Raw genomic sequence first — 23,905 nt, 5'->3', positions numbered from 1 at the left:
CCGGGGCGTCCCACAGCCAGGGAGCACAGGGTGGGGGCCCGGGGCGTCCACAGCCAGGGAGCACAGGGTGGGGCCCGGGGCGTCCCACAGCCAGGGAGCACGGGGGGCCCGGGGCGTCCCACAGCCAGGGAGCACGGGGCAGGGGGCCCGGGGCGTCCCACAGCCAGGGAACACAGGGAGCCCGGAGCATCCCACAGCCAGGCAACACAGGGGACCCGGGGCGTCCCACAGCCAGGGAGCACGGGGGGGGGGGGGGGCCCGGGGCGTCCCACAGCCAGGGAGCACGGGGCGGGGGCGAGGTGTCCCATCTGTGCACCCAGTGCCAGAAACCACTTCTTATCTCCTCCCCCTCAGGGGGTGCCAGGAACACGCACCCTGGAGTCACTTTCCCGAGCACTGTGCGGCTTGCCCCTCCGTGCACTGTGAGGCCCTCCCATTCCAACCAGCGCCCCAGTGCTGCTATTTCCAGAGGCTTCCTTAAGCAGGGGTCAGGCTGCGTGGCGGGCAGGAACAGAAGATCCTTTTCGGAGACCACACGGTGGGGGCCAGAAATCAGAAGGCCTGAGGAAGCCATGGTCGCTGTCCTGGGCTCCTGGCTGGAGGCCAGGTAGCAGGTGGGCCGGGGGAGCTCGCCCAGCCCAGAGCCAGCTCCTGGGTGTGGGGCTCCTGCCACCTGCCCAGCGGCTCAGCCTCCCGCCCTCCACCTGCCTTCCTGACTCCCCAGTGAGAGGAGATGAAGGCCACAGGTCCGGGTGAAGCCGGGGCACCTGCTCTGGTGTTGGACCCCAGCAGCCTGCAGTCTGGGGCCCAGGACAGCTCCCGTGTCCTCCCTGCTGCCGGTGGCCACCTGGTCCCCTCCCCACCCCCACCGCCGGGGCCTCACCCACTTCCTTCCTCAGTTACTTGCGCTACTCAGCCTGGGGCCCTAGAGTACCCTCAAGGGCTGTGGGAGGCTGGGCTCCTGCTGGTGCGGACTGCCCCACCCCCACCCCCACCCCCACCGGATCACCTGAGGCCCTGCAAGCCCTGCCCTGGTCCTCATGGGAGGGGCCCAGAGGTGTAGACCCCACGGGAGTGGATGCGGGCTCCCGCCACAGCCTGGGCCAACCGAGCCTCCGCGGCCCGGCGCGCGCCCCTCCCCACGCCCCCTCCCCTCCCCACGCCCCCCCCAACATCCCCATCCCACTCCCCTCCCCTCCCCTCTCTCCGCCCCTCCCCTCCGTAGGCCCCCTCCTCACTCCCTTCCCCATCCCCATCCCACTCCCCTCCTCTCCCCTCCCCTCCCCTCCCTGGCCCCGGGCGCCTGCTCTGCGCCCGCAGCTCCAGAACCGGCGGGCGCGGCCTCCGGGAGCGGCGGGCGGGACCGATCCAGCGCCGCCCCCGGCCCCGGTGGCGGCGGCGCGGTCGATGGCCCGAGCGGCGGCGGCAGCAGCGGCATGCGGCTCCTGTTCTTGGCCGTGCTGCGGCGGCACACGGGCAACGCCGTCACGGCTCAGCGCGTCCGGTAGGTGCGGGCCGCGCGGGGCCCAGCATCCCGCCCGGCCGGGGCCGCCCGCAGCCGCGCGCGCCAACGGACTGGCAGGGGCGCGGGGCCTGCGGGGAGCGCGCGGGCGGCGGCCCGGGGAGAACGGGCCTCCTGACCACCTGGGCGCAGGTGGAGGCCGCGCACGGCGCTGCGGCAGCTGGTCTCCCGGGCCTGCCCGCGCCGTGGGCGCCCTGGCGTGTGGCCCACAAACCGGGGAGGCGGCTGCCGGGGTGAGGTCTTGCAGCACGGCCCGGGGACTCCTGGCAGAGGCTCCTAGGACCTTTAGGGCCCCTGTCGCTACCCCCCCCCCCCCCCCCCGCCTCCCCGCCTTCCCTGTCGCCTGCTCCCCAGCCTTCCCTTCGCGACACTTGCGTTTTCCCGCAGTGACCTGCTTTATTTACTTGTCTGGGACTCGTCCCCGCTGGCCGCGCAGGCTCCCAGCAGAGGGGGTGCGGGAGGGATGTGGGGGCATCACCTGTACCTGAGCTTGGGGCTGCCCAGAGCCCTGCCTGCGTCCCCAGCCAACTGCCCTGCTCCATGGCGCTTCCCAGCCTGACCCTCACCGTGGGAATGAGCGGCCCGGGCTCCACTGCTCGGCTGGGTCCCTTACAGATACTGCAGAAAGGGGCCCCAGAGTGGGGATTGCGGCTCTGAGGTCCCCTGGACCCCATCAGGGGTCTCCCCACTCAGAGGGGAGGGGGCCAGGCTGGGGCACACTCCAGGGAGGCCAGGCGTGGAGGAGGTGGGACCCAAGCACTTGGACCATCGTCTACTGCTTTCCCAGGCACATTAGCAGAGAGCTAGATCCGAAATGGAGCAGCCGGGATTTGAACCTGCGCCCATATGGGATGCCGACTCTGCAGGTGGCAGCTTAACCCGCTATGTCCCAGCGTGGGCCCAAACCTGGGCTGTTCATGAGAGATGTGGATCTTGGGGAAGGGACAGGAGGGGCAGGTGGGAGGGTGGGAGGCGTTTGCCTGCAGGAGTTGAGGGTCATGCCGTCTTCACGATGCAGAACATTCCAGATCAGCTGTTTGCAGTGGGAACAGAGGCAGAGGGCGTGTGAGGAGGAAGGAGGCCCCTCTGGTTGTCACCGCTGGAGCTGGGGTGCCGACATGCGGTGGGTTTAGGCCAGGGATGCTTCTCCACATCCCACAGTGCACAGGGGCAGCCCCAGCAAGACAGAGGGCTCACGGCAGGAAGGGGCCAGGCCTCTCCCACCCCTCAGCGACGGCCAAAGGCAGGCTCACAGGAGGACAGCAGGGGGCTCTGACTGGCTCTCCGCTCAGGCCACGTCTCTGGGACAGGCGAGGGCTGTGTGCAGCTCCCGGAGTGGGTGGCGGGCGCTTTGTGTCTCCTCGGCTGTGGATGGCTCGTCTCTGGGCCAGGCGAGGGCTGTGTGCAGCTCCCGGAGTGGGTAGGGGACGCTTTGTGTCTCCTCGGCTGTGGATGGCTCGTCTCTGGGCCAGGCGAGGGCTGTGTGCAGCTCCCGGAGTGGGTAGGGGACGCTTTGTGTCTCCTTGGCCATGGATAGACTGAGTTACTGTCATCCTAGGGTGCCCTGGAGGTGTGTGGGGATTTGGATCCCCTGAGACTGTAAACTTTCAGCAGAAGAAACTGCTACTCCTCATTGAACTGTCCATCGAACCAGACCAGCTCCAACCGTGCCCTTCAGAGTTAAAATTTAGCTTGGAGGCCTGAAAAGGTGTGGTCAGGAACGTGGAGGACAGGACGTAATTCACTGTGGAAGAAAGCACATCGCACAGTCCTGGCTGTGAACAGGGCGCAGGCGGCCTGCCGTCCGCCGTGGGGCCTCGTGCCGTCGTCTGTGCCAGGCACGCAGTGCGGGAGGCTGCTCCCAGAAGCCTCAAGACTCTTTCTTTTTCTTTTAATTTATTTATTCACTTGAAAGAGTTACAGAGAGAAAGGGAGAGTCAAGTGGGTTCACTCCCCAGAAGGCCATGGCAGCCAGGGCTGGGCCAGGCCGAAGCCAGAAGATCAAAGTCCTTGCGTGCAAGCTCAAACAACTCCCCAGGCCTGGCTGAGCGAGGGCACCTGGGGAGCAGCCGCCCTCTCACCATCTGGGGATGAGAGGAGATGACCCAACCTGTCTGCGTTAGCCTGGGGTCCTTCTCTCTGCAAATGGGTTGATTGGTGGAGCATACGCGCATCTTTGTTACCTTTAAAGCCAGAGAGAGAGAGAGAGAGAGAGAGAGAGAGAGAGATCTTTCATCTGCTGGTGCACTCCCCGAATGGCTGCACCTGCCAGGCACCGGGAGCTTTCTCCAGGTCTCCTTCGTGGGTGCAGGAGCCCAGGTACTTGGGCCGTCTTCTGCTTCTTTTCCCAGGTGCACCGGCAGGGAGCTGGACCAGAGGTGGTGCAGCCGGGAATCAAACGGGTGCCCACAAAGGATGCCGGCACTGCAGGCAGTGGCTGTGCCTGAGACGTTGTTCTGAATGGGAGGCGACGACTCCTGGGGCTTGAATGCAGCCCCCACGGCTTCGTCAGCAGAGCTGTCCTGGCACCAGCGCCTGTGCCCTTTCGCCGATGCATTGTGGGAGCTGCTTTCTCCTTACAAGGATGGCAGATGGAGCAGTTAGCACCCAGGTCCCACATGCGTCCCACAAACCCATGGGTGCTTCCGGCGAGGTCTCCTGAGCCCTGCTCTAAATCAGACCGTCAGGCACTCCGGGTCCCTGAGCTGCAGCTCGAGGGCGGTGTCTGCAGAGCTCCCGCGGGGCACGGGGGCCGTGAAGACGGCCACGGGGAGAGGGAGCGGGACCGGGATCCAGGCTTCCTCAGCCCTGGGGTGGACTCCGAGGGTCAGTTCCGTGTGCAGACAGGAGCGTGGGCATTGGAAGTGCTGCGACTCAGCCGGGTGGAGCCAGGCTGTGTGTGGTGGGAGGAGGCTGTTGTCTTTTGCCCACTCAGGGACGCAGCGTGGGAAGTGTGTGTGGATGGGAAGCGTGACAGGTGTTGGGCGTCCTGGAGCCGCGTGTCCCCTGCGCCCTCCCTTCCCCGCCCAGAGGCTCTCGTTCCCAGGCTGGAGTGTGGGAGTTCTCATTTTCCCTTCGTGGGAGGGGGTGTTGCGAGTGAGCCAGGCCCCCTGCAGCACACGTCTGCTGGGCCTCTCCAACGGGCAAAGTGCCGGGCAGGTGCCGGGCAGGCACAGGTGCTCCTGCACATCAGCCCAGAGCTACAGGGAAGAAGGTTCCAGCATTCTAGCTTAGAAAGCAGACGGGAGCACAGTTCCACAGAGCCTGGAAGGGTCTAGAATTTTGAGCAGTCTGCAGACATGAGCACCCAGTTCCACGGAGCCTGGAAGGTTCTAGAATTGTGCAGGAGGCAGGTGTGAGCACAGATACAGAGCCTGGAACATTCTAGAATTGTAGTACAGAAGACAAGTATGAGCACAGATACAGAGCCTGGAAGGTCCTAGAATTGCAGCACAGTTCCGCGGAGCCTGGAAGGTTCTAGAATTGCAGCACAGTTCCGCGGAGCCTGGAAGGTTCTAGAATCGCAGCACAGTTCCGCGGAGCCTGGAAGGTTCTAGAATTGCAGCACGGTTCCGCGGAGCCTGGAAGGTTCCGGCATTGTAGTGCAGGAGGCAGCGGTCTGCTCACGGTGTGATGCCATGAGGCGGAGGCCTGGCCGTGTCACTGGGGGGAGGGGGCAGATCTTTCATCTGCCTGGGAAGCTGCCCTGAGAAATAAATTTTCTTTCCCATACAACTTTTTTATAGAGATATAATTCACGATCATAAAGTTTGGCCTTTGAAAGAGCAATCCAGGGATTTTAGTGCATCCATAAAATAGTGCGGCCACCACCACTGTGGTAGAAGGAGCCTGCGCCGCGCAGGCCGCCCGCTGTGCCCTGCAGCCCCCTGGGCCGAGCCCGAGGGAGCAGGCACAGCGCACTCTGCTAATGCGTCCCCGGGACCCCCGGAAGCCGGGTCTGTGACGCACACACGTGTGTCCACACGGACACATGATTTATCTAGTATACCTTCATACATTGTGTGCAGTAGCTTCACACAGGTGTGCCCAGGTCTGTGACGCCAACCTGAGGGGACCATAGCGGGGCGTGACACACACGTGTATCAGCAGACATTCATGTGTTTGTGTGCGGTAGCATCACGCGTGTCTATGGAAGGCACACGCGGGCAGACAGCATGTCCTCCCACGTCGGGACTCTGTGAGCCCTGCGGCCAGCAGTCTGTCAGCACCGCTTTTCCAACAGTGCGGTGGTCGCATCTTTTAGCAAGAAAACTGTGCTTTTCTCAGCCCTGGTGCCACGGCTGGACACTGTCGTGCGAGCATAGCTCCCGTACACGTTGGGAAACGGTGGCGTTGCAAGGTTTGCTTTATGCGGGGGTCTGGACGGGACCCCCGTGTCTCTGAGGGAGGCCTGGAAGCAGTGGTGTGTGCACTACTGAGCTGCCCGGCCCCGCGCCCTGGGCGCCCCTCCAGCACTGCCTGCCCGAGGACCAGCAGACCAGGCCTGCCGGGGCCTTCGCTCTGCTCGCCGGACAGCTGGCCGCGGCTTTCCCCTCCCTCTTCCAGTTCAGCTCCCACTGATGTGACCTCGGCAGGTGCTTCTGTCTGCACGCTGTGCCACTGCATCTTGGTATTTTTTGAAAAAAGAGTGATGTCTTTTAAACATTTTATTTCTTTGAGAGGCAGAGTTACAGACAGAGAAAGGGACAGTTGAGGAGAGGTCTTCCATCTGCTGGTTCACTCCCCAGATGGCCTCAACGGTCGGAGCTTGGCCAGACCGAAGCCAGGAGCCAGGAGCTTCTTCCGGGTCTCCCACATGGGTGCAGGGGCCCAAGGACTTGGGGCATCCTCCACTGCTTTCCCAGGCCATAACAGAGAGCTGGATCGAAAGAGGAGCAGCTGGGACATGAACCAGTGCCCATATGGGGTGCCAGTGCCGCAGGCGGAAGCTTAGCCTGCTGCCCCCAAAAGAGTGATTGCGTGATGGTCATCTCTCAAGGGCTGGAATTCCATTAAAAAGGCACGTACGTTGGGGCTGACGTCGTGGTGCAGTGGTTAAGCTACAGCCTGGGATGCCGGCATCCTATATCAGAGCCTTGGTTGGGGTCCCGGCTGCTCTACTTCCCATCCAGCTCCCTGCTAATGCACCTGGGAAAGGAGCGGAAGATGGCCCAAGTGCTTGGACCCTGCACTCACGTGGGAGGCCTGGAAGAGGCTCCTGGCTTCTGCCTGGCCCAGCCCTGGTCATTGCTGCCATTTGGGGAGTGAACCGGCAGAAGGAAGATCTGTCTCCCTGTCTCTCCCCCTCTCTGTAACTCTGCCTTCACAGAGAAAGAGGCACGCACGCTCTGCCGATCTCCGAGGCGTTTGCAGAGAGAGGGACCCGAGGGTAATGCACACTGGTTGCCGTCACTCACCTCGTCCCCAGATAGGTAAGGGGGCGGCGGCTGCCCTCCGGTTGCCCTCACTCAGCTGGGCCCCAGGAGTTGGCTGGGGCTTTCACGCGAGGACCAGGATCTCCACAAGGCTGGCGTTGTTTTGTTTTAACCAGGGAAATTCCTGAAGTACTCTTCAGAGTCCAACAGGACCGGCGTCCCCCGGTCAGCAGACAGGTCCCCGCTCCCCCAGCGGAGGCTGAGCTGCCCAGCAGGTGCGGGCCCGGTCAGGTGAGGCGGCCACAGGCTCGCGGGAGTCCTATCCCCGCATCAGGACCACGTGGGGCACACGGCAGGGGACGCGGTCCGTCGCTGCTGCTGGCCGTGTTCCATGTGCTCTTGCATGCTGTGGTTTGTGCAGATTCTCGGAGGTCAGCCGCGGAGAGCCGGAGCTGGGCCGGGCAGGCAGGTGAGCGCCGGGCCTGGCGTCAGGGCCAGCCGGGAGGCGCCACAGCAGTGTTCGGGTTGCTGCAGCTTTTGGAGAAGCGCTCTTTCCCGGATTTCGGTGGAAACGAAGTAGAACGGAAGCGGTGGTTTGTGGGCATCGGGTGGAACTGGATTTTTCCTTGACTGAGGGTTAGGCTGAGAGCAGCTGCCAGGTGTTTGAGGAATTCACAGGAGCCACACCCCCAGCTGTTCAGATCCTGAAGCTGGTGCCGAGTGCTGTTTAAAACCGGCGCAGCAGATCAAGAACAGCCGGTTCCGGGCCGCCTGCCGCCGCCTGCCTGCTCCCGTGTGGCTCCTGCGAGAGTCCTGACTCCCGAGAACGGGCTCTCCCGCAGAATCCGGGCTGCGTTCCGTCTGTCCACACACTTCTGCGGCCCTGAGAGGATGGGACGGCCGTCATTCTCCTGGCTCAGAAGCACGCCGGCTCTCGTTCTCCCACGGTGGATTTCTCGGGCTTGGATGAACGACGGCTGGGTGGCCCGCAGACCCCGTTCTGTTCTGGTGGCCGGGAGGCCCCGGGGGTTTGCACAGGAAGTGGGTGTGGGGGCAGAGGAGCCGTGTGCCTGACCCGTGGTGACGGGATGGGATTGGCTGCGAGCTGGGCAAGCTCGAGGAGCACAAGTGTGTCAACACGACCTTTGGTCCCTGCACCTTAGTGGTTCTCTATTTGCAAAGTGATGTTGCCTTATTGTGTACTGGATTCACACCATGAAAAGGAAAAGCCATCATCCACCCAGCAGGAGATGGGGCCGTGTGTATGCAGAGGGCCCTCGGCCCCACCAGGAACCCAACACCTGCTCTTTGCTACCGTGATGAAATGCCTGAGGCTGGGGCTGGCACTGTGGCATAGTAGGTTAAGCCTCCACCTGCAGCACTGGCATCCCGTATGGGCACTGGTTCAAGTCCGGTTGCTCCACTTCTGATCCAGCTCTCTGCTAATGGTCTGGGAAAGCAGGGGAAGACGGCCCAAGTCCTTGGGCCCCTGCACTCACGTGGGGACCAGGAAGAAGCTCTTGGCTCTTGGCTTTGGAACCACCCAGCTCTGGCCATTATAGCCATTTGGGGAGTGAACCAGTGAATGGAACCGTGCTCTCTCTCTCTCTCCCTCTCTCTCCCCCTCCTCCTCTCTGTAACTTTGCCTCTCAAATAAATAAATAAATAAATAAATAAATAAATAAATAAATCTTTATTTTAAAAAAAGAAAAGAAAGAAAAAACAGGCTCATCGAGCTGAGGGTTCTGGAGGTCTGAGGGCCCAGGTCGGGTGCGTGGTGGGAGAGCGGGCGTGCACCTGTGTGCGTCTTCTGGTCTCCTCTGGGGATTCAAATGCAGGACTCCATGTGAGGATGCAGGTGCTGCTCCCCTCCCCAGGGCCCCACCCATGACATCCACACCCTCGGGGCCTCTGGGGGGAGTGGACGCCAGCAGGGCCCTTGCAGCCCCGTGAGTGGGCGTCGTCAGGGGAGCGGACACAGCCATGGCCGTGGGGAGGCGCGTGCCCTTCGTGGTCTGCACTCCTCTCATCTGTCCCTCTCTCTGTTGTCTGACGCAGGGACCACCTGGAGGCCGCGGGCCACGTCTGCGTTCTCAGAGACGCCTTTGACTTTGAGAGCCCGGCTGACGTCGCCGACCTCATCATGGCCGAGAACGTGGAGGCGGCGCTGGCGCTCCACCTGTACAGGGGCGGCCGACTCCTGCAAGGTAACGCCCCCCCCCCCCCCCCCCCCCAGCCAGGAATGCACTCGCCGTGGTGGCTCAGAAGTGGGAGAGCACAGCGACCTCCCTGGTCTGCGTTTCTTCCTGTGCTGTGCAGAGGGTGCAGGTGGACGGGGCCGTGCCCTGGAGCTGTTTTTCCTGTTAGGAGGAGCATCTGGGACTGGCATTGTGGTGTAGCCGATAAAGCCACTGCCTATGGTGCCGGCAGCCCCTGTGAGCATTGCTTAGAGTCCCGGCTGCTCCACTTCCAATCCAGCTCCCTGCTGTGGCCTGGGAAAGCAGCAGAGGATGGCCCAAGTCTCTGGGCCCCTACACCCACGTGGGAGACCTGGATGGAGTTCCTGGCTCTGGGCTTCGGCCTAGCCCGGCCCTAGCCCTGGCCATTTCAGCTATTTGGGGAGTGAACCAGCAGATGGAAGACCTCTCTCTTCTCTCTCTCTCTCTCTGCATTTCAAATAAATTAATAAATTTTAAAAAGCAAAGTGAACCTCCCGGTCTCACTGCCTCATTTCTCATCCCTGGAGTGGCCACAGTTACCGTCTGCTTCTCCCACAAGTGTCTCACCCGCGCGGTGTTGGTTATGTTACGGCAGAACCAAGCATCGGGCACTCAGGTGCTCACACCTGAACACGTGCAGCGTCCAGCAGCACCTGTGGGGTTGCAGCCGCTCCTGGAGTGGCTAAGCCAGAGCCCTGCTCAGGGCCTCCCGGGGCTGTGGTCACCTCGCGGGGACGGCTGCAGGGGACCCGATGCCCCACCACTCAGCCAGGGGCAGGAGCCCTCGGTACGCGTCAGTCAAGGGTGGTGGCCGACTTCCCCCAGGGAGGTGCCCCAAGACAGAGGAAACCAGGGGCCACTTTGTCTATTATGAGCGGCCTTGGAACTCCCACGGCACTGATTCCTCAGCAGCCGTGGGCCACACGAGCAGCACTGCTCACTGTGTGTCTGTGTGCATGCGTGTGCACACGGAGTGTGACTACGAGGAGTCCGCCTGCCACATGCACCCACGCACACGTTTGTGCGGCCTCCTTCCCTTCCCTTAAACCAGGACAAAGTGGGAAGGCTTCAAACACGCGTGCTCACTCTAGCTTTTAGCACCCTAACAGCACCCCCGGGAAGCATGCTCCCCGTGATCCCCCCAGTGTCCGTGGGGGATGGGTGTGGGACCCCGAAACCCGCAGGTGCTCAGGAGCCTTCTCTGAAGCAGCCTGGAGCCGGTGCTGCCCCTCCCAGGTCCTCCCCATCACGCCTGGGCCACCTGTCCCGCCTGGAAAAGCACGCGTGTGTAAACGGTCACGTGTGTAAACGGTCACGTGTGTAAACGGTCATGTGTGTAAACGGCTGCAGTGCTGCCTTGTTTTGGCGATAACGACAAGAAAGCATTCTGTCGTGTCCCGCACACATGCACCGCGGGTCTTCCGAGCGTGTCTGCACTGTGCTGGGGCACAGGCAGAGTCCGAGGCTATCCCAGAGGCTGGGCCGACCTCACACCCTCCTGTCACTCAGCAGGAATTCTCAGAAGGTCACTGCTGGCTGCTGGAGCCGTCCGGGCCGATCAGCACTCGGCATGGGGAGTTTGGATCATGAGATGCATCTTGCTTTAAAATTGATGTGAGATGGAGACAGACAGATATTTTCATTCGCTGGTTCACTCCCCAAGTGGATGCAACAGCTAGGGCTGGGCCAGGCTGAAGCCAGGGGACCGGGACGCCATCCGAGTCTCCCACGTGGGTAGCAGGGGCCCGGCACTTGGTGAGTCATCTGCTGCCTCCCCGGGTACACTGGCAAGAAGCTGGATCAGAAGTGGAGCAGCCAGGACTCGAACCGGCGCTCACGTGGGATGCACTGTGCTGCCTTGCTGGCCCCATTCTGTATATTTCATCACGTGGCTTTGGGATCTTCCCACAACTGCACAGCTATGTGCACCTTCTCCTTTTGAACTCCGGAGTGGCACAGGTGGATGATCCCTTGTATAAAATCCTAGGACCAGACGTGTTTCAGATTTCAGAAGTTTCTGGAGTTTTGAAATGTTTTGCTTACATGTGCTGAGAGATCTTAGGAATGGGATCCCAGGGTAGACACAGGATTTGCTATGTTTCTTTCTGTCTTTTTAAAAAAAATTATTTATTTGAAAGGCAGAGACACAGAGAAGGGTCGGGGGGAGAGAAAGGGAGATCTTCTCTCCTCTGGTTCACTCCCCAAATGGCCACAACAGCTGGGACTGGGCCAGGCCAAAGCCAGGAGCCTGGAGCATCTTCTGGGTCTCCCATGTGGGTGCAAGGACCCAAGGACTTGGGCCATCTTGTACTGCCTTCTCAGGCCTAGGAAAGAGCTGGATCGGAAGAGGAGCAGCTGGGACTCGAACCGGCACCTATATGGGATGCTGGCACTGCAGGCGGCGTCTTTACCCGCTGTGCCAGAGCGCCGGCCCTAAGTTACCGTTCTTGACCTCTGTTTCAAAGGAACACCAAGTCCTTCAGGGTTAACTCCACAGCACACCTGGCCCGGGAGGAGCTGTGTGGCTCCGTCTAACAAATGCCTAGCACTGAAGCAGCGCCACCCTGAGCAGGTCCGTTTCCATGTTCGCTGCTCCTCCTGGTCGTCTCCCGTACGTTGGCAGCCCCTGTTCCTAGAGATTATCTTTGAAAGCACAGGCTTGGGTAGCGTAGCCTGGGGAAGCTTCAGAGCTGTTGTCGGTGAGGAGCATTGCTGCCCCCACGGTGAGGGTCTTCTCCGAACCAACTCAGCTCCCAGCTGCCCGGCCTGGCTTTAAGTTGAGCGTCATCTTTCATTCGATGGGTGCACCGTAAGTTTAGTTTTGAAAGATTTATTTATTTATTTGGAAGGCAGAGCAGCAGAGCAAAAGAGAGACAGAGACAGAGAGGTCGTCCATCTGTTAGTTCAGGCCTCACATTCTGGAGCCAGGAGCCGGGGACTCCATCCAGGTCTTCCACGTGGGTGCAGGGGCCCGAGTGCTGGGGCCATCTTCCGCAAGGTGCATTAGCAGGGCCTGGATCAGCGGAGCAGCCAGGACTCGGCGCAGCGCTTCGATGTGGGACGCTGGCGTTGCAAGCGCTGGCTTAACCTGCTGCACCCCACGCAGCCCCTGCACCGTGAGTTCCGTAGGCAGATCTCTGTCGTTTCTTTTCTACATCACAGCTGTGCCCCCTTCCCCCACCAGCTCTTCCTTGGAGACGTTGGGGTCGTGTGTGCCGCTCACGGCCCCACCTGGTTCCTGGCTGGCACGGTGCCTGCTGCCGTGGCCGAGCCATAGGGCTGAATCTGGGGTGCCCTTTTCTATTGGTACCTCCTGGGTCGCCCCCAGCGTTGTGTCCATGGTGATGCCGGTGCCGCTGCTCGGGAGAGCCGGCAGAACAGAACAAACCACCAAGCAGCCGGTCTGCGCTCCTCCGGGAGCTTCGGTTTTATGTCGCGGTTGGGGCCGTTTGGCGAGGGGGCCCCCTGCTAAATCCTGCTCCGTGGCTGTCCTGTTGCAGGTCACCGAGTCCCTTTCGGAATCATCTTTGGAGGAACTGACTTGAACGAAGATGCCAACCAGGAAGAGAAGAGCAGAGTCATGGGCCGTGTCCTCGAGGAGGCCAGGTACCGCTCACGGCGACTTCTCCAGGGCTGGACGGGAGGCGTCCGCGGGAGAGGGGGGCTGGGGAGCGGCCGGGTGCCACGCGGTGCCAGGGGCCCCAACGCCTTCCTTTCGCTTGGCTTTGCCATGGGCAGGCGTGGCGATGCCGCACCTGTCTGCATGGGCAGTGGGTGTTGCAAGCGCATTTCGAAGAGACACAGTGGCTGCCGTCTAGAAGCCAGTGACCCTGGCCAGTGCCAGCCTCCTGAGTGCTGGACTGGGGTCTGGTTTGCCTCAGGTCTGCCTGGTCGGCTGTTCTGGGCATGGCTCCAGCCTCCCCAGGAACGGGCAGCTCTGTGTGCTGTGTGTGGCGTCGCTGCGGGTCTTTGGGACAGGGCATTCGCTGTGGGCGGTGGGGCCGCCACGTGTTTCTAGTACGGGATGGAGCACACACAGAAAATCAGTCATCCTCCACCCCCAGGGAGCAGAAAAATAAAACCTCTCCATTTGCGTTCTGTAACAAATGTCACAATGAGAATTAGTGACACCTGTGACAGGCGTCCTGCACGATCGCGTCCACGTTCAAGCGAACCTGGAAGAAGCAGACTCACGTGTGAACCCCGAGCAAGGCTCTTTCCTGCGGACAGGCTGAGAGGAAATCGCAGGTTTCCGGGCTCCACAGCAAGGTGGGGGGCCTGTGCCGTGTGCCCCGCCCCCAGGCGACTGTCGCACTTGTGTGAGAGCAAGCGCTCGCCACCCGGTGTCATTTCAACTCAAGGACAAAGCAGGCAATTGACTGTAGCCCGGGCCGTCACCAACCACGGATTCCCGTGGCTTGTGGATCGCCGTCCCAGCTTCTTCAAGTCTGTATGACCTGCCCTTCCTGACCCCTAACGGGGACAGGACCCGGAGTCTGCTGTGCTTTGTAGCGTGTCGCCAGGCGTGTGCCCTCAGGACCGGGCCGGGGAGGGGGCGGTGGGCAGTGGGCGTCACCACCCGCCGGCACCCTGGCTCTTCCGGAGGACTTCACTTCCTGAGGGTGAATGTGGCATTGCGACTTGTGGAAGCACATGTGTGCACACAGGAGTGCATGTGTGTTCACGTGTGTTCACGTGTGTGTGTGTGGCACAGTGAAGCTCTTCGCACGCTTGGGGTTTGCCGCTAAAGGGGTCACTGCAGGATTTCTCGGTGTTCTTGCGCTCTCCAGCGTGTGTCAGCTTAGATTTGTGTAGTTTGTGATGCACCGTCTGATACAAGGAAAATAATTCTGCTTACTGGGGACGATATTGAACGAATCCATCTTGGAGGGTTATCGCTCGTGTTACTCACTGCATTGTTATGAAAACAAATGTTGACTTTATTTGGGGGATTATGGATGGGTTCCGTGGGCAGGAAGGCTGCCTGAACATAGGTTTCTCGTCTGGCACTACCTGGCACATTCTCGCATCAGACAGAGCGTGGACTTTGTCTGGCGTTATAATGAGTGCTTCGATTTTAATCAGATACTTTTAAATAGTCACATGTTTCCTGCAAGGTATATTTTGAACACTTTTTAGGTTGTTGAACTTTTTTCCTGTGTAGTATAATATTCAAGCTGTTTTAGCATCAGCTTTTTGGCTTATAGGTATTTGGCAATACTAAATATTAAAGTTAAAGACCATTCTTAATTTTTTTCGGTGTGAGAGGCAGAGACAGAGGGAGACAGAGAGAAATCTTCTACTCACTGGTTCATCCCCGATACGGGAGCTGAGAGCTCCATCCAGGTCTCCCTGTGCGTGGCAGGGGCCAGCGACTGAGGCGTCACTGCTGCCGCCCGTGTTTGCCAGCAGGAAGCTGGGCCTGGGAACGGAAACAGGACTGAACCGGGGCCTCCGATGCGGGATGCGGGATGCGGGTGGCTTAGCCTCCCAGCCACGCACCGCCCCAGGCGCTGCCGTGAGGCGCCCTCTGCCTGGTGGTATAAGCCAGGGCCGAGGAGCCACAGCCCAGGGCCTGCCCCCTGCCGCCTGCCGCCGGAGCCCGTGATGGGGCCTGGCGAGAAGGCGGGCTTCACTCCGGTTCTCCCTGGCGGCTGCCGCGCCTTCTGTCCCGGGCTCCTTTGGGACGGAGCCTTCCACGTCCCCTCTTCCCTGCCTTCCTTGCCCCTGGACACATTGGAGCATCTCTCGAAGCCAGGACGCCTGCTCCCTCTCCCACAGCCTCAGCACCTGGGCTCCACGGCTGAGTTCCTGCACTTTGCCCTGTTCTTCACTTGGATCTGCTGTGTGTGCATTTCATTTATTTCTTTGAAGATTTATTTATCCACTTATATTTATTCAAGGGGAGGAGAGATAGAGAGAGAGAGAGAGAGAAAGAATCTTCATCTGCTGGTTCACTTTCCAAATCCCCACACCTAGGGCTGGGTCAGGCTGGAGCTGGGAGCCAGGAGCTCCATCTGAGTCTCCCACGTGGGTGGCAGGGACCCCAGTGGCTGAGCCATCACGCTGCCTCCCAGGGTGTCGGACGCTGGGTCAGAAGTGAAGCCAAGATGCCAGTTCTGCCGCTCTGAGGTGGGGGACAGTTGTTCCATTGGAGGCTGGGCTGCTGTTGTAATGCCTGCCCCTCCTGTAGACTTCAAGGGACAACTTTCTGGGGCCCGTGCTGTGGCACAGTGGGTTAAAGCCCCATCCTCAGTGCCAGCATCCCATATGGGCACCGGTTCCAGTCCTGGCTGCTCCACTTCCTATCCAGCTCCCTGCTGATGGCCTGGGAGAGCAGCAGAAGATGGCCCAAGTGCTACCCACGTGGGTGACCTGGAAGAAGCTCCTGGCCCAGCCCTGGCCGTTGCATCCATCTGGGGAGCGAACCAGCAGATGGAAGATTGCTCCCTCCGTCTCTCCATCTCTGTGTAATGCTGACTTTCCAATAAATAAATCTTTGAAAAAAAGAGACAGCTTTCTCCTCCTTCGTTTGTCCTTTGTGGATCCACTCAGCTGATTCAAGGGGACTTCAAGATGACCATGGAAAACTGGAATTGAAGATCCGTGGAATCGGATGCGAGCATTGTGAAGCCCATTGTAAGTTCTTCATGATGCACGTTTCCCGTGAACTCTCGAGGGCTCCTGGCTTCACGCTTTCCACACAAAAGAAGCTTCTCTTCCAGTCTCATTTTCCCCGGAGTCTCTGAAGCAGCCTTGTGGGGTGTTGGGGACGGAAGTGTGAACGCAGCCGGGTCCCAGCGTGCATGGAGCTGGCACTGCCATCGGCTGCTGGGGCACCAAGCGTGCTCACTGGATCAGTGGGTTTCACCCTCTCCGATAGCCGTCCCCAGGGCAGCCGGGAGTCTGTCTGTCAGCACCGCCCTGGGTCAGGATGCGGGGCGGGGTCTTCCTGCCGTGGCGGGTCCATGGCTGCCCTGCTCCTCTGGGTCTCTGTGGCTTTCTGTTCCGTGGCTACGTGGGGTGGCCCAGCGTCAGGAAGAATCCCGGTCGTGTATGAGTTCTGGTAGACAGGAGTCACCTGTCAAGGACGGGCCGGGCGCCCTGGCGGAAGACTTCCTGGCTCGGGTGCCTGCATGGCTGGATTCTGGGGTGGCGCCCCCTACAGGCCTCAGCAGAGAAGCCCAGGCTGCGTCTGATTCCCCAGGGTGCACTTTGTTTATTTCCAGGGATTCAGTTGCTGGCGTGTTGTGTCGGGTCTGGGGGCAGATGGAGAAGCCCTCATCGCTGAAGCCTGTGGACAGCTCCTGCCCGCCCACCCTTCCTTCTGCATCTCCTGCGTCTGGCACGGGGTTCATGGAGATGCGCACAGGTGCAAGGGCAGGTGCGCCTGCCCCTCCCCCGCCACAGCTGTCATCCCGGCGAGGTTTCCTGGGAGGAGTGAGGGAAGGAAGAGCTAGGGTCAGAGAGACACAGCCAGGCAGGGAGCTCGAGGAGGGAGGAGCACACCCTTCCGTCACTCCTGGGGAGGATCGGCCCTTCCAGACTCTGCGTGGGCTCGTCTGTCCTGTAGGCTTGGCCCGGGAGCGGTTTCCTGTTTCCACTACGTCTTTTGCGTGCCCAGGGAGGAATCACTCCATTTGCTCCTTCAAGCAGTACCCAAGTACTTATTCTGTTTTCCCCTTGGAGGACCCATGGCCGCTGTGGCTTTTTCCGGTGCTCGATGGTCCCAGGCGCGGCCCCGCAGATGCGTGGAGGTGACGCCCTCGCCACGTCTGAGCGTCTTCCGCTCTGGAAGCAGCCGTTCCGCACAGGGGCCTGGCTGGTGTCTCCATTTGCTTAAGCTCCTGCCCGACGTCCTGCTGTGACGTTCTCACCTCTGGTCTGGGGCTGGTTCGCCCTCCCTGTCTTGCACTACCGCTGTCAGCATTAGCGTGATTGTTACACGTTTGGTGGGTTTTGATGTCTGCGACTGCAGCTCTCGGTTCTGAGAAGGCACCTGCACAACCAGCTTTTACTATGCCTTTATTATCCATTGTACTAGTGCTATCATTATTTCAATGTAACCTAAAGTGTAACCACGTTAGCTTGTTAGGCAACCATTAGTAAAAAGAAGCAATGCTAGACTTTATAATATGTATTATGTTAGGTGATGAGCTAAGTAATCCAGTAACTATATTAAGTTGATTATTGTACGACCTGAACCGCTGCCCATTCCTGGCACTCGTTATTGTACACTCCCCTTCCCTCCATCTGGCCAGATGTGACCCTACCCTGACCCAGGCCCAGGAATGTAAAGCAATTATCTATATCTATAGGGTTCAAAGCTTTAGATAACAACCAGCCACTACCCCCGGAGTCAGCAGCTGCGATGCCGGGACTTATCAGAAGTGTCAACTTGATCTACAGCATCCCCTTAACACTTGCTTGTAAGGGATAATAAAAACTCTGTAACAATTAGGCTCGGGGCTTCTCGGGGGGCTTCCTCTCCTGGAAGCACTGAGAGGCCCGAGTTCGAACTCGAAATAAAAACGACCCTGCTTATTAGCTTCAACTTTGGTCTCTGGTGGTGTGACTTTCGGGGGACCACGGACTTGGGGGCATAACAGTTCTTCAACAGTTTCTCCGCGCTTGTTACCCATGATACCTGCAGACCAACTGTACAGCGATCTCCTCAAATTCCACTGGAAATCCCTTTGTGGATTTTGTTTGAAATATGATCAAACTCGTCTCTGAATTTGGTAAAAGCAAACCTGTGATGGTGCTGGGTCTTCCCGCCTTCGACCATGGTGTGCAGTGTCATTGATGGGCCCCTGTCAGCCCTCCTGTTCCTCACGACAATCACAGTTTTGACATACAGGTTAGCTCCGAGTCCTTTGTGCACCTGCCGAGGGAGCTACAAATCCTTACCGGTACTGACGTGTAGACATGGCGCCCGTGTTGGTGGGCGGGGGCTCTCACACCGTCACCATACTGAAGTGTGGTCTGGGACGCCCGTCTCCCAGGAACATCCTGCTTGTCTTCCTGCCTCGACTGGTGGGGAGGACGGCCCGCCCTTGAGTGCTCGGCTGGGATTCATCGAATCCCTGGTCTCTCCCCTGCGTCTGTCTGCCCGTTTCTCTGGCCCTGCCTGGAAGCAACAAGACACACAGGAAGTTCTGGGCTCCATTTGGTTGGCTCCTTGCATACACAACTCTTTTTTTGGTGTGAGCAGAGATCAAGCCGGATGGCCAATGACCGCGGGGAATGACGGTCGATGGCACTGTAAATGCAGTGCCCCCCCCCCCCATCTGTCCCACAGAGCTGTGTCATAGCTAGGTTAACTGAGTTCTGGCCTAATTGTTTCCATTATTGTTGTTCGTTTCCTAGGTTTGCTGTCGCCTTCACAGAGCCCATGAAGGAAATGGCGCAAAGGCAGTGGGTATGTGTTCATCTCCTGCTACTGTTCTGGTTGTGCTGTGAGACTGTGCAGTCTGGGGGAGGGGAGATGGCGTCGGATTAGAGCTGACAGTGCTCCCACTGACCGTGTCCATCGTAACCGCCAGGGTGTGTCATGTTTCCCGTGTGCTGATTTTTGTGTGTTCGTAGGTGCTTTTCAAGCAGCACTGATACTTTGAAGTGATTGGGTGACAGAAATAGCCCAACAGCCAAATCCGTCCACGTTTTGTCTGCTTTGCCTTTACATCCTCAGACCAAGTGACTGCAGCTGCCCACGGCCACCAGTGCGGCGGCCTCGCGCCCTCAGCAGCCATCCCTTAATGGCAGAGGTGGTCTCCTAGGTCGGACCGTCCAGCGGAAGGGCTTTGCGAGCCTGCAACGCTCTTCACTGGACGACCTTTGTGTGTACTGGGACGTAGGGGGCAGGTGGGAGGGGCTGGAAACTCTCCCTGGGGGCCCGGCTGGCGCCTGCACAACCAGAAATGGCTCCAGGTCAGTTTCCTCTCCTGTCCGACAGACCTGCCCTGAGCCCATGTCCCTGGCGCTGCCCGTCCTGTGCTCCGCCGGCTCACGGGTTGAGTCCAGCGCCTCCCGTTGGCAGGTGTGGTTCCCACTGGTGGGATCTTACAGGCTACGCCCATCCTTTATAGAATCTCAGTTTGCAAATTGTAGCACTCGGAGACTGCTGCCCTGGGACCAGGGCAGGGCGTGGTGGTCTGGGGCTGGCTGTCTTCCTGATGCTCCGTGTGAGACCCCGGGGCTGTGGGTGCGACTGCTGCCCTGGGACCAGGGCAGGGCGTGGTGGTCTGGGGCTGGCTGTCTTCCTGATGCTCCGTGTGAGACCCCGGGGCTGTGGGTGCGACTGCTGCCCTGGGACCAGGGCAGGGCGCGGTGGTCTGGGGCTGGCTGTCTTCCTGATGCTCCGTGTGAGACCCCGGGGCTGTGGGTGTGACTGCTGCCCTGGGACCAGGGCAGGGCGCCGTGGTCTGGGGCTGGCTGTCTTCCTGATGCTCGGAGCGCGAGCCCCGTGTGAGACCCCCAGGGCCGCGGGTGCCTCCTGATCCTTTACGTCAGCTGTAGGCCCTGGTGGAGAACGGAGGCTCCACGTCCCAGGGCAGCTCGGTGATTGTCGACCTCGGTGATTGTCGACCTCGGAGCGGGAGAGCACGCACACGAGCACACCGGCTTCTCCTTTACTGTTGCTCATCTAAACCGGGTTTCCCGGAGCGGGCACCACGGACCTCGGGCTGCCTCTGGGACCCTCTGAGGACCCTCGCAAAGCCAGGCTTCGTCTCCGAGGGGCGCAGGCGTCTTTTGCCCTCTGCACTCGCTGAGAAGCAGTGGTGGGCGGACGCTCCCGGAGGCGGTGCTGCCGGGCTGCCGCTTGTGCTGTTCGCCCCTGGTCACTCACCGCCCCCAGCACAGCCCGTTCCACTTGACCGTGTCCTGGGTCACACCGTGCCAGGCACTCACCTTTCAGGCATTGGCTCTGCGTGCCTGTTTTTAAAAGATTCTCCGTACACACAGCCCTTGCTCCATACACTGAGCCACGTGGACGGCTGTCATGGGAAGCTGTCTTGTGAAAGGGCTCTGGGTGACGGCTGAGCCCCGAGGTGGCCTGGCCACGGACAGACCAGCTCCAGACATCCGGACGTGGGCCTTGGCCGGCGTTTTCCTAAAGCTGAGCGGATGGTGCTGGCAACGCGTGCTGCCCGTGACAGAGCTGAGTCTCTCAAGCCAGAGCTGGAATTTTGGAAAATCAGCCGGAGGCTGTTGCTGGGATGATGAGGTGTGGACGCCGTCCTGATGAGGTCGCTGGTGGTGTGGACAAGTGTGACGTCTTTGATGTTACGTCACTGCAGATTTCCACGTGGGGAGGCCCGATGACTCAGCGAACCAGTCTTTTTAAGTGAAAAGAACTAAGAAAGTGCTGGATTGAAGTTAGTTAACCTCCTAACTTGGTTAAAACGTGGCTTTCTTGCCATAAAAACTACCTGAGAAGTAAAGCTGTATGTAAGCTGGGAAAAAAGGCACAGCACCACAGGGGCGTGGATGGTGGTGGGGGGCTGTGAGGGTGCAGAGCGTGGATGGTGGGGGGGGGCTGTGAGGGAGCAGAGCGTGGATGGTGGGGGGGGCCCTGTGAGGGTGCAGAGCGTGGATGGTGGGGGGGGCTGTGAGGGAGCAGAGCGTGGATGGTGGGGGGGGGCCCTGTGAGGGTGCAGAGCGTGGATGGTGGGGGGGGCCCTGTGAGGGTGCAGAGCGTGGATGGTGGGGGCCCTGTGAGGGTGCAGAGCGTGGATGGTGGGGGGGCCTGTGACTGTGCAGAGTGTGGATGGTGGGGGGGGGCCCTGTGACGGTGCAGAGCATGGATGGTGGGGGGGGGCCCTGTGAGGGTGCAGAGCGTGGATGGTGGGGGGGGCCCTGTGAGGGTGCAGAGTGTGGATGGTGGGGGGGCCCTGTGAGGGTGCAGAGCGTGGATGGTGGGGGGGGCCCTGTGAGGGTGCAGAGCGTGGATGGTGGGGGGGCCCTGTGACGGTGCAGAGCGTGTATGGTGGGGGGGGCCCTGTGACGGTGCAGAGCATGGATGGTGGGGGGGGCCCTATGACGGTGCAGAGCGTGGATGGTGGGGGGGCCCTGTGAGGGTGCAGAGCGTGGATGGTGGGGGGGGCCCTGTGAGGGTGCAGAGCGTGGATGGTGGGGGGGGCTGTGAGGGAGCAGAGCGTGGATGGTGGGGGGGGGCCCTGTGAGGGTGCAGAGCGTGGATGGTGGGGGGGGCCCTGTGAGGGTGCAGAGCGTGGATGGTGGGGGCCCTGTGAGGGTGCAGAGTGTGGATGGTGGGGGGGGCCCTGTGACGGTGCAGAGCGTGGATGGTGGGGGGGGCCCTGTGACTGTGCAGAGCGTGGATGGTGGGGGGGGCCCTGTGACGGTGCAGAGCGTGGATGGTGGGGGGGCCCTGTGACTGTGCAGAGCGTGGATGGTGGGGGGGGCCCTGTGAGGGTGCAGAGCGTGGATGGTGGGGGGGGCTGTGAGGGAGCAGAGCGTGGATGGTGGGGGGGGCCCTGTGAGGGTGCAGAGCGTGGATGGTGGGGGGGCCCTGTGACGGTGTAGAGCGTGGATGGTGGGGGGGACCCTGTGACAGTGCAGGTCATTTCAGGGAGCGGCCACCCCTAGTCGTCCTGGCCCCTAGCGATGCTAACTTTCTTACCTTCCTCCCTCTGGGGTCGCGTGCAGCTGGAGGGAGTGGCGAGATGGGGCCGTGAGCGCATCCCCACTGTGTACCACCCTCATCCTGGCCAGCCGCCTTTGCTCTGGGAGGGAGCCTCTTCCAAATCCATGATAAAGCTTCGCAGAAAAAAATGAAAAAGCAGCAAAACGTTTCCGCCCCGGTCCCGGGTGCTGATGTAAGAGCCGCGATAAAGAGCTGATAAAGCAGGCGTGCGTGTGCTTTTCTGACTTACGGGGCGGGGTAGTCGATCCGAATGTGAAGCTGCTCTTGGTGAACCTCTCCTACTCTGCTGGGTGGTCCTCAGTGATGTTCGGCTCAATGCTCTCATTTGGTTATCGTTGCAGATAAAACATGTACAAGTACAATATAGCGCGCATTGTTCACCTGCATCGTTATTACCTGAATTTGTATGATTATATAACTGTCTAATTATTATATAAATTTCAGATGGATTTTTGTAGAGAGACCACTTTTATTTAGGTATTCTGGAGAGTGACACAGCTTCCAAGAGGTTAAATTTTGATCTTCATTATAGAATTGCCGGTCTGGGCTTTTAATTTTATATTCTCTTTTTTGGAGGGCAGGCTCGGCCGGGGCTGTGCTCTCATTAGTCCTACCCAGTTCCTGTCCAGCCAGGATTGACGTCCGTCATCCAAGCTCCGCGAGGGTCACGGCACTTGCTTCTTGTTGTTTTTGTGGTTGCAAAGGGAGAATCCACGTGTGGGCAGGGTCTGTGGAGCTGGGTGGGGTTTTGAGCATAAAATCTAGTCTGAGACCTGTGATTTCTCAAACTTCACTTATGGTAATCAAAGGAACACACAAAGACACACATGCACACATACAGACACACATACATACACACACGTAGACACATACACACACAGACACACAGACACACACAGACACATACACACAGACAGACACATACACACATAGACACATAGACACATACACATATAAACACACATAGACATACAGACACACATACACACATAGACACATACACACAGACACACATAGACACATACACACAGACACACATACACACATACACACATAGACACATACATAGACACATACACACATAGACACACAGACACACATAGACACAGACACACACATACACACAGACACACAGACACACATAGACACACATACACACATAGACACAGACACACACATAGACATACAGACACACAGACACATACACACAGACATACATACACACAGACACACATATACACATAGACACACATAGACATACATACACACATACACACACATAGACACACATACACACAGACACACACACATAGACACATACAGACACATACACACACATACACACATACAGACACACATACACACATAGACACATACACACACATAGACACACAGACACATACACAGGCATACATACACACAGACACACAGACACACATAGACACACATACACACATAGACACAAACGCATTTTCAGTGCCACTGTGTTGCCTTTGAGCTGTTCACTGCTCCCTCTAACTGCATGGTCCCGGCTTCCTGTCTGTCTTTGCAAACCGCCGAGGCGGCAGCCAGAGCCAGCACCGGTTACAGCTGCCCCCACCGCGGGGCAAGTGTGATGTCCTCGCTGTGTCGCCATCATCTCTGGGGTCCCTGGTGCACGCGCTGGCCCTGCCACCAGCCCCTACGTGGGAGACCCCAGGGCCGATCGTATCCGAGGAAGCTCGAGGGTGTTCACAACGTCGAGTGAGGTCGGCACTCCTCCGAGATTTCCAGATGGAACTGAAAATGTTCTGTATGTTTGTTTCCCCCGCGCGAGGTCCCTGGGAATGGAGAAGTTTCAAATTGGCTCAAAGGATGGAAAATCCCAGGGCGCACATCCTGAGTTCATCCCGGACGTGACCTGGGGCTCGAGCGTGCGGAGCGACCCCGAGTGCGGGTTGTGACTCACAGCCAGGGAGGGCTCCAGGCTCCTCCGGGTAACACCAGCTGCAGTTCCGAGTTGCTTACCCCGCAGGTTCGGCGGTTTAGGCAGCGTCTTCTCCAGGACCTCCCTGCCTCTCTCCCGCTCTGTGAGTCGCCGCAGCAGAGGGAGGGGCCCCACGCGTGTCCTTGCTGGTGCCCA

The 23,905-nt window shown here is 59.7% G+C and overlaps 1 protein-coding gene across 2 annotated transcripts in view; it reads left to right on the top strand.

The window, feature by feature from the left end:
• The first annotated feature begins 1,415 nt into the window (after window positions 1–1,415).
• Window positions 1,416–23,905, top strand: part of GLT1D1 (glycosyltransferase 1 domain containing 1) — a 58,631-nt gene continuing 36,141 nt past the window's right edge. For both annotated transcript variants that reach the window (XM_062182302.1, XM_062182301.1), the window contains exons 1-4: window positions 1,416–1,504; window positions 8,956–9,104; window positions 12,617–12,722; window positions 18,486–18,537. In XM_062182302.1, coding sequence (XP_062038286.1) covers window positions 1,437–1,504; window positions 8,956–9,104; window positions 12,617–12,722; window positions 18,486–18,537 — 375 coding nt within the window. In that variant the 5' untranslated portion in view covers window positions 1,416–1,436. The remainder of the gene's footprint in view (window positions 1,505–8,955; window positions 9,105–12,616; window positions 12,723–18,485; window positions 18,538–23,905) is intronic.

Source organism: Lepus europaeus, chromosome 23 (genome assembly GCF_033115175.1).
Source record: "Lepus europaeus isolate LE1 chromosome 23, mLepTim1.pri, whole genome shotgun sequence".
Lineage (NCBI taxonomy): Eukaryota > Metazoa > Chordata > Mammalia > Lagomorpha > Leporidae > Lepus > Lepus europaeus.
This window is presented reverse-complemented; position numbering and strand designations above follow the sequence as displayed.